Source organism: Alosa sapidissima, chromosome 24 (assembly GCF_018492685.1).
Source record: "Alosa sapidissima isolate fAloSap1 chromosome 24, fAloSap1.pri, whole genome shotgun sequence".
Lineage (NCBI taxonomy): Eukaryota > Metazoa > Chordata > Actinopteri > Clupeiformes > Clupeidae > Alosa > Alosa sapidissima.
In genome coordinates this window covers 11,305,913-11,320,616 of record NC_055980.1, presented here as the reverse complement: position 1 = coordinate 11,320,616, position 14,704 = coordinate 11,305,913, and the positions used below count along the sequence as shown (strand labels likewise).

General features: G+C 46.1%; 1 protein-coding gene across 1 annotated transcript in view; it reads left to right on the top strand.

Moving 5' to 3' along the window:
- The first annotated feature begins 2,150 nt into the window (after positions 1-2,150).
- cpn1 (carboxypeptidase N, polypeptide 1) overlaps positions 2,151-14,704 on the top strand; it is a 15,035-nt gene continuing 2,481 nt past the window's right edge. The window contains exons 1-7 of the mRNA XM_042083566.1: positions 2,151-2,612; positions 6,575-6,771; positions 9,193-9,348; positions 12,633-12,809; positions 13,059-13,170; positions 13,778-13,917; positions 14,660-14,704. The exon at positions 14,660-14,704 is cut by the window's right edge and continues 55 nt beyond it. Of these exons, the coding sequence (XP_041939500.1) occupies positions 2,372-2,612; positions 6,575-6,771; positions 9,193-9,348; positions 12,633-12,809; positions 13,059-13,170; positions 13,778-13,917; positions 14,660-14,704 (1,068 nt within the window). The 5' untranslated portion in view covers positions 2,151-2,371. The remainder of the gene's footprint in view (positions 2,613-6,574; positions 6,772-9,192; positions 9,349-12,632; positions 12,810-13,058; positions 13,171-13,777; positions 13,918-14,659) is intronic.

Here is a 14,704-nt window from a genome sequence, read left to right as displayed (position 1 = left end):
TATAACTTGAATGGGGAATTTCATGCAGTTCAGTTGCAGTCTAAGGTCAATGTATCTGCCTAGGAATGTTACATTTGTGAATATATCATCTAATATTATAGTGAGAGGAGAATTTTTCCTTATATATCTGTTACTTTCAATCAAGCCAGTCTTTTTTTCTCTCAGTTAATTTCTTAACTCCCCAGGCCCAATAGAAGCAATTAGTCTCACCAGTATGCGTCTTCACACACTTCTCACTAGAGGGGGCACTAACACAGAGTATGCATCCTACTGACCAAGTCTGATGCAAATCACTGAATCTGTTTGCCTACAACAATAGTCAGTGTGCCTTCTCCAGGTTTTTAAAGTGAAGGTGAATTGAATGATAACATACACACACACACGCACGCACGCACACACACCACACACACACACACACACACACACACACACACACACACACACACACACACACGCACGCACGCACGCACACACGCACGCACGCACACACACCCACACACACACACACCTTCTTACTTGTCCAACATCTGCTACCGTATGGTAACATATATGACCTGTCACGTTATGCCATGCACCATTCCTGAAATCTCAGTTTGTCTGAACAAAGAGTATGGTGCTTTCAACAAAGTCAATAAGAAAATAGATAAGAGGACCCACTCTCTGAACTGACAAAGTGTACTCACCCTTGCGTGTGTTTTTGTGTGTATGTATGTATGAGTATGTGTGTGTGTGTGTGTGTGTGTGTGTGTGTGTGTGTGTGTGTGTGTGTGTGTGTGTGTGAGTGTGTGTGTGTGTGTTTGTTTGTAACGCAGGGGGTGGGGGGTGATGAACGGTCCCAGGTGGTCTCTGAGTCCCCCACTGCGAGACCCACCTGCCCCCTCCTCTTTACAGCCCCCCATTACAGAATGAGTTTTGAGTGACAACAGCAGCTCCTGGTAGAGGTAAGGTGAGTGAGTGTGTGTGTGTGTGTGTGTGTGTGTGTGTGTGTGTGTGTGTGTGTGTGTGTGTGTGATGGGGGTGCAACTTGCCAGGAACCATGGCTCATCTCCCCTCCCTCCCCTCACTCTCTCCCCTTTTCTCTCTTTCTTAGAAACCTTTGGTCCCTGCAGGCTGACATCACAGAGGGCTGTGGAGTAACTCTAATCTCTGGGGTTCAACTTGTGTTTACACCAAAGATAACACAACCCTGTGTGTGTGTGTGTGTGAGAGAGAGAGAGAGAGAGAGAGAGAGAGAGAGAGAGAGAGAGAGAGAGAGAGAAGCAGCAATCCAGATGTAATATTCAAATAAAAACCTCCTCCTTAGATGATGAAATCCTAGCTAAAACCTTTCAAATACTATACTGTATCTCAATCCCTTGCTAAGCCAAGTAATATTCATATTCATGAAATTCATTTCACTTAAACAGCTGCCAGGAAATTAGGGGCTGGGGGGGGGAGAAAAGGGAAAGTGTGGGAGGTTGCAGCTGAAAGAGAAAGGGATGGCTGGGGGGGTGGAGGCTAAGACAAAAATACACTCCGGCAGACAAAGTCCTGTTATTAGAATGTAACGTTAGGACACATTTGTCCTGCCAATAAAGTAATAGCACGTCCAGGGAATGGCTCTAAGTGTGTGTGTGTGTGTGTGAGAGAGTGAGTGGGACAGAAAGAGAAAGAGTAGGTGTGTGTGTGTGTGTGTGTGTGTGTGTGTGTGTGTGTGTGTGTGTGTGTGTGTGTGTGTGTGTGTGTGTGTGTGTGTGTGTGTGTGTGTGTGAGTGGGACAGAAAGAGAAAAAGTAGGTGTGTGTGTGTGTGAGAGAGAGAGAGAGTGTGTGAGAGAGTGAGTGGGACAAAAAGAGAAAGAGTAGGTGTGAGTGTGTGTGTGTGTGAGTGTGTATGTTTGTGTGTGTGTGTGTGTGAGACCGATAAAGAAACAAAGAGTGTGGAGTGACAGAGGGAAATAAAGAGAGAAAGAGGGGGCTGTCCTTACTTGCTCTTCTGTGTGTGTGTGTGTGTGTGTGTGTGTGTGTGTGTGTGTGTGAGGAGGTCCAGAGGGAGGAGACAGGTCTGCAGAAGGGTAGGCAGGAGGCAGAGAGCGCGAGTGTGTGTGTGTGTGTGTGTGTGTGTGTGTGTGTGTGTGCGCGCGTGTGTGTGAGACAGGAGAGGGAGGGTGGGAGAGAGAAACAAATAGAGAGCGCGAGTGATTGAGCCGAGGCAGTCATAGAGCAACACAGGGAGAGAAAGAGAGAGAGAGAGAGAGCGGCGAGAAAGAGAGAGGGTGAGGAGAGAGGAGAAAGTGAACGAGTGAATGAGAGAGTGAAGGAAAGAGAAGAGACACGCGAGAGAACGAGTGACTTTTTTGTGGTCGTGTCTTGCCGGAGCAATCGAGGAACACCATGCAGCCTTTGACCTGGATCCTGGTGCTGTTGCTAACGGCGCTTCTGTGCGGACCAGGGAGCCTGGCGTCGCGGACGGCCGACTTCCAGCACCACCGCTACGAGGAGCTGGTGCGGGCGCTCTTCGCCGTGCAGAGCGAGTGCCCTTACGTCACGCGTATCTACAGCATCGGGCGCAGTGTGGAAGGACGCCACCTTTACGTGCTGGAGTTCAGCGACAACCCGGGCATCCATGAAGCACGTAAGTCCTGTCCACCGACGCCAGGTCCCTCCTGGACCTCCGCCACAGTGGCTCATTCCACTTCTGCAAGGGTTGACTTATGGGGGATAAGCAATTTATATTCAAAGCCATTGCAGCCAAGCAGAAAAGTATCTGTTCTGAAGTAATGAATTATAGTATACAGTTTTGAAATGATACTTTCATGTATGTAAATTATATATTTCCATATTTGTTATCACTGCCCAAATGCTCTGTTGCAGCTATAGTTCCTCTGTAGACTTAGTAGTATCATACAATTTTACTACTAGCATACACTGAAACGTGTAGCTTCACGTTCCAGTCATGACAGCCTGTAGACTATTACACACACATTTAATCCATTTACTGTCATTTATTCTGCTGTTGGTATAAGTAAGGCTTAAAGCTAGGTGACGAGGTGACGAAAGAAATGATGTCTTTACTTTGTTCTGACTTGACTGATGAATGCAAATGTTGTGACACCCTGAAGGAATGAGGAATGTGGAGTACAGCAAAGCATTTACTCATTTTACACATGTATTGTATGTTATTACACACAGTGTTTGTCGGTGTGGGTGCAGAATGGTAGGCTGTGTGCTCCTGTGTGAGTGTGCACGTTTGAAGACTATCCTCCAATCTATTCCTGTTCGTCACACTACGGCAGACATTATTGTGTGTGTGTGTGTGTGTGTGTGTGTGTGTGTGTGTGTGTATTAGGGAATACTGTTGCCCAAGCTCAACATTGCGTGGGATGGCGGTAAGGTATTTCTCTGAGGATGCCTGTCTGTCTTTTTTCTGGGAACTGGGAGTAGTTGGCTGGCTAATCTCTGTGATGGGTTAAACTGTAGGGGTTTGGCAAGTGATGTGAGGCGCTCTTTCTCGCGGTTGGGCCCCGGCAAGCTTGCGAGTCTGTTGTGTGTCAGTGTGATTTATCGGGCAGTGATGGCTCTGCCTTCATGCTCCTGCATTCGCTTACATAAAGGTGATTCATGCAGGGGAATGAGGATGAGGGTTTCCAATGCTGCATACTCGGAATATAAACACCTCTCCAAAATCTGTTTCTCTTAACCCTTAAAGGAGTACCGTCACACCGGTGTGACGGGAATGTTGAGAAATGAACATTCTAAAGAATATCTGGGTTCATTGAATTCAACATAGAATTTTAGAACCTTCGATTGTTGCGGAACTTAGAACGTTCAAAAACCTACACCTTTAAGGGTTAAGGCAGGGGGCAGTGGGAAAGTGAGGAAGAAAAGTGTGTTCGAAAGAGAGACAGTGAGAGAGATGGGGGGGGGGGAGTGTGAAAGAGAATAAGAGAAGGAAAAAAATGAAAAGTGAGAGGAAGACAAGCAGCGATCAGAGAAAGATAGAGAGTGCCAGAGAGAAAGTGAGAGAAAGCAAGCACTGGAGAGAGAAATAGCTGTTGAATCCCTGCACTGATTATTTCTCACCCATCCGCCTAAGCTTCTCACCTCTGCCTCACCCATCCGCCTAAGCTTCTCACCTCTGCCTGACAGTGGCGCATCAGTGTGAGGTGATAATCGCCTCTGCTGGACCTCCACCAGCGCGCTCTCCTCCGCCTCCCACTCCTCCGCCTCCCACTCCTCCGCCGCCTCGGGCCCCCGGCGCCTCTGATTCGCGCTGCTCGGCTCGGAGGTACCGTCTGCCGCGGCAGTGGTTGCGTTTTGCGTGCGCCAGCAGCCAAGGCAAATAAGCGCAGGGATTGCTCCTCTGTTGCGGCGTGCCCACAAAAACACACTGAATCATGTCTGTGTCGGGGCGGAGCGCAGCAGAGTAGAGTCGGTCGGGGTCTGTTAAAGCCCCTCTGATTTATGTGCAACTCTGTGCATGTCAGCTCGCACTTCAGTGGGACAACCTCTGCTCAATCTCTCTTGCTTAACCCTTAAACACACACACACACACACACACACACTGCAAAAACAAACAGCTGAAAAAGCAGTGTTTTGGCAGTGTTTTCAAAATCGCAGTACATTTGTCTCCAAGACATCAAAGCAGTGGGACTTCTATGTACATACAGATGTAGTTCTACTCCGAACCAAATGCTCAATTGATGTTCTTGTTTTAAGTGAGGACCTGAAACTTGGTCCCCAGAAAGCATCCTGTCCCAATATTGCTCTTATATCAATACACAGTGTATTGTGTATTGTAAATCTATTTCCCTTTTGTAATCGCAATCGAGTTTATCAGTTGAGATAAATGGGTATGTTGATCACTAGATCAGGATCAAGAAGGACACTTTATTTATGTTGTGGTGTGTGTGTGTGTGTGTGTGTGTGTGTGTGTGGGTCCTGTGAGAGCTCAGTCTTATGGGGACAAAAGAGAGGCATCTTATCTGAAGGCCTCTGAGTGGCTTTCAGCCTCGGTAGTGAGAAGTGAGAGATGAGTTCCTGTGCGAGCGGACTGCTCGGGGGCAGAAGTCAAGAGCTAGACCCTGTGGCTGGATCAGACTGGTACATTTCTGCTGATGTCGAGTCATTTCCTTCAGAAGAATGAAAGGATGTAAGCATGCTGCATGATAGGCAAGAGTCAGAGAGATAAAGAGTAGGAGAGAGAGAGAGAGAGAGAGAGAGAGAGAGAGAGAGAGAGAGAGAGAGACAAAACAGGAACTTTCTCTCCAGGGACTTTGACAGCATTGAACCCATCACGTTTCATCCAGGCAGTGGTGTTACATGTGCGTGCGTGCGTGCGTGCATGTGTGTGTGTGTTCATGCTTGTTTAAGCATGTGGGTGGATGAGTGCATGTGCACTTGTGTGTTTTAACTGTGGTGTAGATGTATGCTTGTATGTGCATTCCCTGCAGTGTGTTTGTGTATATAAATTTGCACATGTGACACGTGTGCGTGGGTGTTTGTATGTGTGTGTATTAACATGACACATGAGGGAGGGTGTTTGTGTGTATGTGTGTGTGTGTGTGTGTGTGTGTGTGTGTGTGTGTGTGTGTGTGTGTGTGTGTGTGTATGCGCATGCAGCTGAAGGCTGGCCTCAGCTGTGGTATACAGTATCTGGTGAGTGCAGATAAGACGACAGCTGCCGTACATTATCTCATTAGCGGCATCAGTGCGCCATTAGCCAATCACAGCCATTATGCGGCAAACGTGTAATTCAATCAATGTGTGACGAGCAACCACAGGATCAAACAGCCTTCCTCTAAATGAGGTCGTTCATTTATTCTAATCCTCTCTGTTCGCTCTTGTGTCACCCAGTGCCTTTTACCAACCGCAAGGCGCTAAACAGACATTAGAGTAATGCATTCACTCATCAAGAAGCACTTGGGGTTGTTGTTTAAAGCTAAAGATTGGTTTCACATTTGGTATGTTTACACATGGACCCACTTTTGGGGAATTGTGGGCCATAAGGGATATTATATACACGGTGTCACATGACACTAGCGACTTGGGGGCTTAGAAGTCTAGCCCTGATAGGGAGAGTCAAGGCCCTCTGCACAAGGGTCATGGAAAAAAAGCTGAAGTCACAGGGTGAATAAAAGCTGAAAGTTTAAAATGAGATTCTCAGAAGGGTCTGGAAAAGTAGTGTCAGCGAGAAGACACGAGGAAGGAGAAGGGTGGGGAGAGGGTTCCGTTTGGGATATAAGAGGATGTGACCCCTCAACGCGGTGACCTCTTGACCTGCACCTTCCTGACTGTCCCCCACCTAGTGTGTGTGTGTGTGTGTGTGTGTGTATTTGGAGAATGAAACGTTTGTAGAAAATTTTTTGTACAGCACTGAACTTTGAACCTTTGCTGATCTGTACATGTTTTGCCTGAGTTCTGCAGACACATTAACACTACCTTTGTTAAGTCTGACATGTAACATGAAAATATACTTAAATCTTGTATTTTGTGGGTGTGTGTGTGTGTGTATCTGTGTGTGTGTGTGTGTGTGTGTGTGTGTGTGTGTGTGTGTGTGTGTGTGTGTGTGTGTGCGTGTTTCTGTGTGTGTCGCAGTGGAGCCCGAGTTCAAGTACGTGGGCAACATGCACGGGAATGAGGTTCTGGGCCGAGAACTCCTCATCCAGCTCGCCAAGTTCCTGTGTGAGGAATACCGCGCCGGCAACGAGCGAATCACACGCCTCATCCACGACACGCGCATCCACATCCTGCCATCCATGAACCCCGACGGCTATGAGGTCGCCGCGGCACAGGTATGGCAGCATATCAGAGACTATCAATGTCTAAATGAGTCTAGTGACATACAAGTCAATTACACACCACAAACTATATCAATTTGAGATATAATTCATCATTACAGACTTGAATGTTGAATTATACAGAACCCAAACCTTGTTAAGTTACTAATACGGTATAAAAATAGAATGTTCTTGTCACGCATACAGTAATTAGACAGGAAACTCTCAGAGCAATCTCCATTTTTTATATATTTTTACATACATGTAGTTTAAGGTATTTAGGTATTTAAAAATGTGTACCACTTTAAATTATTATAACACTAAATGTGGATATGCTATCTTGCGTAATCTGTGTTGAAATGGTATATTCTAACAGGCATTTATATCAATTCAAACCATATTATCAAAGCTTTTCAAATAATTCATGGATGTAATCCGCACAGAACGTGTGACTGGCCTTGTAAGCACACTTTAAGCACTAACTGGCTCTCATCTATTGAAAGCTATCATGTAGAGCCAGAAAATGTTCTTTTTTTTATCTCAAAGCGACGTGTGTGAGTGTGTGTGAGTGTGAGTGTGTGTGTGTGTGTGTGTGTGTGTGTGTGTGTGTGTGTGTGTGTGTGTGTGTGAGTGTGAGTGTGTCTGTGGGGGGTGGGGGCAATGCCAAATGGCTCACAAAGCCAAGCCATGTTTTAAAAACTCCACACTGGATGCCAGTATTGGCTTCAAATAAAACCAATTTGGCTTTAAAGAGCCCATCTGGTATTCTCAAACACACCCCTCCCCTGACCACCCAGCACTGTTGGAACACACACGTACACACACACACACACACACACACACACACACACACACACACACACACACACATACACACACACACACTCACACTTCACTAGCAATTAGCATACGACTCAGAACAATAAAGAGAAAATTTAAAGACAAATTTCATTCATATCAAATATTTAAACTAAGGCCGCAAAAGGGAGAATAACCGCTGTAATATCATATCATGGATCATAACATAGATCCTTCCCTGATTTCCTTCACTGCACACACTGAACATGCTCCTTCGTTACCTGTTGTGTTGAACAGTCACATGATATCCCCCATAACCTAATTTTGTGTCTGTCTGTCTGTCTGCCCTCTCCCCTCTGTTATCTGACCGCCTCACCTGCACCACTGTCCACTGATCCGATTCACTATGCCCAGTAGCACATAGAGCTCAATAGCTGCCTGCTCGTCTTATCTCTTCCTTCACTCTCTTCTCTCGTGTTTTCTTCTTATCACTCCATGTATTCTACTCTTTCTCTGCCAGATCTTTTCTTCCCTTCATCTCTTTTTCTCTTCACTTCGCGCCTTGTTTACTCATTCTGAACCTTCTTCCGTGAGTGTTATTGTAGCACCAGATCTCTGTTACCGTAGTTACAGCTACTGCTCGCTGCATTCCCTCCGACCTCTTCAGCTATGGCGGGTGCACTCCCACCTCCCACAGAGAATTCCTACTAACTCCGGAGATTAGTTATGTCAGGAACGCTGAAGACGTACACAGCTGCATTTAAGCACAGGCACAGACGTAAGCCTCGACACACACACACACACACACACACACACACACAAGCCTTGGCAAACACACACACACACACACACATACACAAAATACATGTGAACACACATGTTTGCTATAAAACACATAAAACACATAAAAACACCATAGCTTACACTACTGCAGATGTGGGCCTCTGGTAAACACCCACCAAGTAATTCATATGCACACTTATTTCCCTTGCATAAATTGGATGCTCACAAGAACTCATTTTTTTTGCCCTGGAGCCATCAAACTCGTGTCCACACACGCACACAAATACACACATACGCACACACACACACACACACACACACACACACACTGCTCTCCTCTCTCCCTTACACTAATTATACATGCCGAGGTCCTCAGTAACACATGGTGGTTTTGCTTCATCCTCACGCACACCCCCTTCCAGACGCCTCCTGCGGCCACCACAGTCCCCTAAGGTAGGCGTGTGGTCAGATTTCCAGTACGCGCACAGGCCTCGGCAGACCAACACCAGCTCAGCTTGGCGCTTAACCTCCTCCTCCACCTCCTACCTCCTACTTCCATGGATGGGTTTTAATGTAACATGTGTTTTTCAGATCTAACGGCACAAACAACGTACTCCTAACAGACAGTTTTTAGAGAAATCACACCTACGAGTCGCTCACAAAGCCATTTGGTCGTCATCTTCTTCTCTATTCGAATTTTATGTGAAAAAAATAGTGTATGTTTCTGTTTTTGTATTGTTTGTGACTAATTGTATTTTGTTTACCAACAGAAAAGTCTCACCATTTTGTTTTGTCATACAGCACGTCAGAGTCTCTTACTGTAATAACTTTGCTATGATGTCATGTGATCACCAGGGTCCCGAGTTTAATGGCTACCTGGTGGGTCGAGGCAACTCCAGGGAAGTGGACCTGAACCGGAATTTTCCGGATCTGAACGCCCTGCTGTATTACTACGAGAAGAGTAACGGGCGGAACCACCACCTGCCACTGCCTGATAACTGGGAAGAACAGGTGAGCACTGAGAACAATATGGACATTCACACGACCACACGGTACCCTCTCCAGACAAACGTAATATGGTACAATCATTATCGGAACGTTAGATGTCACGTGCACCTCTGAGTGACAATAATGTCTTGCTAAGAGACACAAACTGAAATCAATGATCTACTGATTGAATGTGTTCATAAAGACATTTCTCCCGTATATATTGATCTTGGGGTTGTCCAGGCCACATAGTCCAAGCAGAGAGAAAGCCATGTGTCGATTTTTAGATGGTCCAAACTGTAAATGGAGAGGGTAGGATTAGGTTGAGGCTCTTTCTTTTGCCCGGTCCAGGAAGGAGTGTTGAAAGAGTAAGAGAACAAGACCTCCAAAACCAGGGCCAAGGACGAGAATGGACGGAAAACAGTCTACTATCCACAAGTATCTTCATGTCAAAGGCAAAAAAGGGGTCCAACTGCCATTGTCTGCATATTCATTTAGCCTTGTTATTTTCCATAGATCCAGGCACTTGCGTCGGAAGCAGGGTCTCGCTTGTTTTCATGGGCAGATAGTGATCTCGTGTTAGCTTGAGATTACTAGATTTGGGGGTTCATACGGTTAAGATAACAACGTTTCCCCCAAGCCTACAGAAGTTCAGTGTATATATATGTGTGTGTGTGTGTGTGTGAGAGAGAGAGAGAGAGAGAGAGAGAGAGAGAGAGAGAGAGAGAGAGAGAGAGAGAGAGAGAGAGAGAGAGAGTAGGTAGTTGCCTGTACATGTTTGCGTGTTATGGTTTATCTTTATATTTGTACTGTACACGTCCTGTACATGTAAATCCATATGCATCTGTTCTGCTGAAGCTGCGTATCTATGTGCAGTATAGTCTCTTATCAGTGTGCAAACCTTTAAGGGCCGGCTGGCTTGAGTACTGAGATTATACTGTAAAGTGAACTTTTGTGCTCTGAGCACCCATCCTTCAGTGAAGCCTTTGTTTGGACAACCAGACCCTGTCCAGTGTTAGCCGATTCTTTTGGCAGGAGCGATGTTCTGCGTGTGTGTGATTGCATATAGGACAAGCAGTGGACACAGTCTGAAGTTCAGCTCAAGGTCTGTTTGCTATTTCGTCAGGAGTAACATTAGCGGGCAAGCGTGTGTTCATACAACTGCCAAAAGTGAACTTGCGCAATGACGCATGAAAGGCTGAAATATCATACTGTCGTTGTCATAGCACAATACCACAAAACAGTTTGGCACTTCTATGTAATTCTAGTAAAAGACGAATAATGTAAAAATGATTTTCTCTCATTTTCTCAACAACAAAAGGCTCCATTTTTCGGTCACTATCAACCACTTCCAGACTCCCTCCATCTCTGTTTCTGTCTCTCCTCCTCTCCTTTTCTCTCTCCCTCTCTCTTTTACACCGAGTTTGGCAGATTGCTTTCAGGCGTCCTGTGATCGTCTGGCTCGTATTTTCGCCCGACTCCTTATCAGGGCCTCTGTGGGGGAAAAGGCGGGCTGGTCGGCTTGGCCGCCATTGGAGTTCCCCCCAGGGGCCGCCACGCGAAAGCAGTGCAGCTGGAGGGCCAACAGTCACGCTTCACATTTCAGCACTCTCCCAGAGCCTCAGCTTTCACTCTCTCTCTCACTCTCTCTCTCTTACTCTTTCACTCATCACTCACTCACTCTCTCACTACCTTCCCCACTCGCTCACTAATCACCCACTCACTCTCTCATTCAGTCACAGTCCTTCACTTACTCTTTCACTCTCACCCTCTCTCACTCACTCGCTCACTCATTCACTCGCTCACTCACTCTCTCCTTCTACTCATTCTTTCACTCACTCACTCACTCACTCTTTTCTTCTAATCTCTGCCTACTTACTCACACACCCTCTCACTCTCTCACTCACGCACTCACTCACTTAATCTTTCACTCTTTCACTTTCTCACTCACTCACTGTCTCATTCTCTCACTCACTCACGCTCTCTCTCTCTCTCTTATTCAGTCACTTGCTCTCTCACTCTCAAACTGCAGCTTGGAGAGAGAGAGGGAGGGGGAGAGTGGGACTCAAGCAATGAGGGAAAGAGAAAGAACGTGGAGAGAGAGAGTGAAAAAACGAGATCCTCACCCCAACATTGACATCACAGTGAGTGGGGGAAAAGTGATTTAGGGAGAGGAAGATTTCTTCCTAAGATTTCTTCTCTTACAGGTGAGTGTGTGAGAGCAAAAAACGGACAGAAACAGAGACATCGACAAAAGGACAGATAGTGTGAGGGGGATGCATTTTTCACTGCATGGAACAGTAAAAAGACAGTTCCGAACAGACAAACACTGTCTGTGTAACAGCATGCGACAGGTGAGAGAGACAATAAAGTGAGTCGTGGAAAGGAAAGAGACAGATTCGAGAGATATAGGGATATAGACTCGAGGGAACCACAACCAATCTGGGCTTCACTCAAACTGCGCTGGTATGGTGTGTGTGTGTGTGTGTGGGGGGTGGGGGGGTGGGGGGGTCTGCATGAAGCCTGAAATCTGATGCTTGGATGACAGTGGAGGCAGAGAGGGAGGGGGAGCCCTGGGCAGACACACAGAGCCATGCATAATAAATATCAGCACCCCGAACACCTCCAGAAAACAAACAAACCCCTGTCTGTGGCAACATCCTCCACGCTGGCCCTTCTGAATGGGCAATGGCATGGCCGACCGGGCGAAGCACTGAAGCGAAATTCAAACGGGTTTGTTTTTCCCTCACAACCTCTGATGGAACTTCTGACATCACTGCTCCGATTAACTCGATAATACACACACACACACACACACACACACACACACACACACACACACACACACATAGAGTTAGCAGCCCCTTTTTTCCCTTTGCAGAAGCACATGCTGCTTCTAGTTTTGCAGCCTCAGGACTTGGAGACAGAGAGAGGGAATAGAAGACTGATTGAAATTGATGCATGGACCCAAGAGGGTGGGGGGTGGGGATGTTACCAGTTCATGGATAGAAACTCACAACGATGCTGAAACTTCACAGCCATGTGAGAATTCATAAACTGCCCAAGTGTGAATTTCAGCTCGCGTGAGACACATGAGTCAGCAAAACGCTGCAAATGTTTTCTCAGAAAACCTCACTATGGGTCCAGCTTCGCTTGAACCCACTCTTACTGTAACCATTCAAATGCTTTTGCTCCTAGGATTTCGTTGCAGAAATATGATGCATTGTTCAGTATGAATGCATAAATAGAACGTAAGTAGAACGTTTTCATAATGAACACCAGTGTTCCATTTGCATTCTTCTCTTCAGGTGGAGCCTGAGACTCTGTCAGTGATCAAGTGGATGCAGAACTATAACTTTGTTCTGTCGGCGAACCTCCATGGGGGTGCCGTGGTGGCCAACTACCCCTTCGACAAATCCCGGGAGGCCCGCATCCGGGGCAAGACCACATACTCCGCCACCCCCGACGACAAGCTCTTCAAAAAGGTGCCGCGCGTGAATGAAAATAAACTCTGTGCTGTGGTGACATATGGCATTGTGAATGTTTGGGTTATGTGATCTCGTGTGCATTTATTTGCCCGTCTGTCTGACAATTGTGTGTATGTCTGTGTGTGTGTGTGTGTGTGTGTGTGTGTGTGTGTGTGTGTGTGTGTGTGTGTGTGTGGGTGTGTGTGTGCATGCATATGTGTGTATGTGTGTGTGTGTATGTGTGCGTGTGTGTGTGTGTGTGTGCAGCTGGCAAAAACCTACTCCTACGCCCACAGCTGGATGCACAAAGGCTGGAATTGTGGAGACTACTTTGATGAAGGGATTACCAACGGGGCCCGCTGGTACTCGCTTTCCAAAGGTGAGAGCCCATCTGTGCCTCTAGAGCTCTACATTAGCCTGGGCAGATTATGTATTTTTCTAGAGCTCTACATTAGCCTGGGCAGATTATGTATTTTTCTAGAGCTCTACATTAGCCTGGGCAGATTATGTATTTTTCTAGAGCTCTACATTAGCCTGGGCAGATTATGTATTTTTCTAGAGCTCTACATTAGCCTGGGAAGATTATGTATTTTTCTAGAGCTCTACATTAGCCTGGGCAGATTATGTATTCTTCTGAGACGAACAGGAGTAACTTCAACTGCATAATACTCTGACCAGACTCCCAGTCACATAACCCCACCTTCCTTTAAGTCTCCATTTAGCAATGAAAAATATGAAATTGATATTGTATGATATATGATATTATACTGTAGCTAAATATCCAACGCTAAAGCTGTTTTTGCAAACGGTACTTAGCAAAATGTGTTCATTTCTGTATGGGGACATCTTGAAGGTTATAATCCAACAACTGAGTAGCACAGATTAAAAATGTGTGTTTGTTGTGAAGTGATTTTTTAAATGAATATTGAATGGATATGCCCACAGTGTTGCATGAGCTGGTAGAAATTATGTGTGTGTGTCCTCAGGAATGCAGGACTTTAACTACCTCTACAGTAACTGCTTTGAGATCACGCTGGAGCTGAGCTGTGATAAATTCCCCCCGGCCTCCGCTCTGCACAGGGAGTGGATTGGCAACAGGGAGGCCCTCATCTCCTACCTGGAGCAGGTCAGCGCGCCCCCTACTGTCTCTCATGTGCTACAACAGCAGAACTGTGAGGTTATTCCCAAACAAAACAAAACAAAACCCCAGTGGCTAAGAATTGGTGGTGATCTCTCACAGTACATGTGATGTCTCAAGTGTCTGAGGCTTTTTTAGTGTGCTACAAAGCATACAGTAGACTCTTTGACTGTCTGAAAAGATGATCCTCAAGTGTGGGCTTTGTGTTCATACAGCCTTGCCTGTTCTACCTCTAAACCATAACCCGTAAAGCTTCTTTACCTGCATCAAATAGAGCCCTGTATTCTTATGGCAGCAGGTAAAGAAAGGGCCCAGTATTCTGTTTGCAATAGGTAAGGCTTCAGTGAACAGGTAGCACCACGCCAGAAAGTAAACAGATCCACTCGCTCTTTTGTTTCCCTGAAGGTCAATACAAGGGCCTTTGTTCAAAGTGAATAGTCTGAAAATTAACTGTACGTCTACTATGTAGAAACCTACTCATGTTTTTTTTTTTTTTGAAGAGGAATAAAATACACCATGATTTCCTGGCTGTGTGCCGTAGCTCAATCATTCATACTCTATCACTTCTTTACTGTAATCAAGCTCCCAGTCGGTGCCTTTGAGTGGTTGGCTGTCCTCAGCCAAGTCTGTTGTTTACGCTTCAAAAGACTGACTGATGGATAGGCATAATCTATGTGTTGACGTGATATTTAAAGGCATTGATTTCTTCCTTATTTGGGTTGGACTCCAGGTGCACCATGGGATCAAAGGCATGGTCTATGATGAGAACAACAAC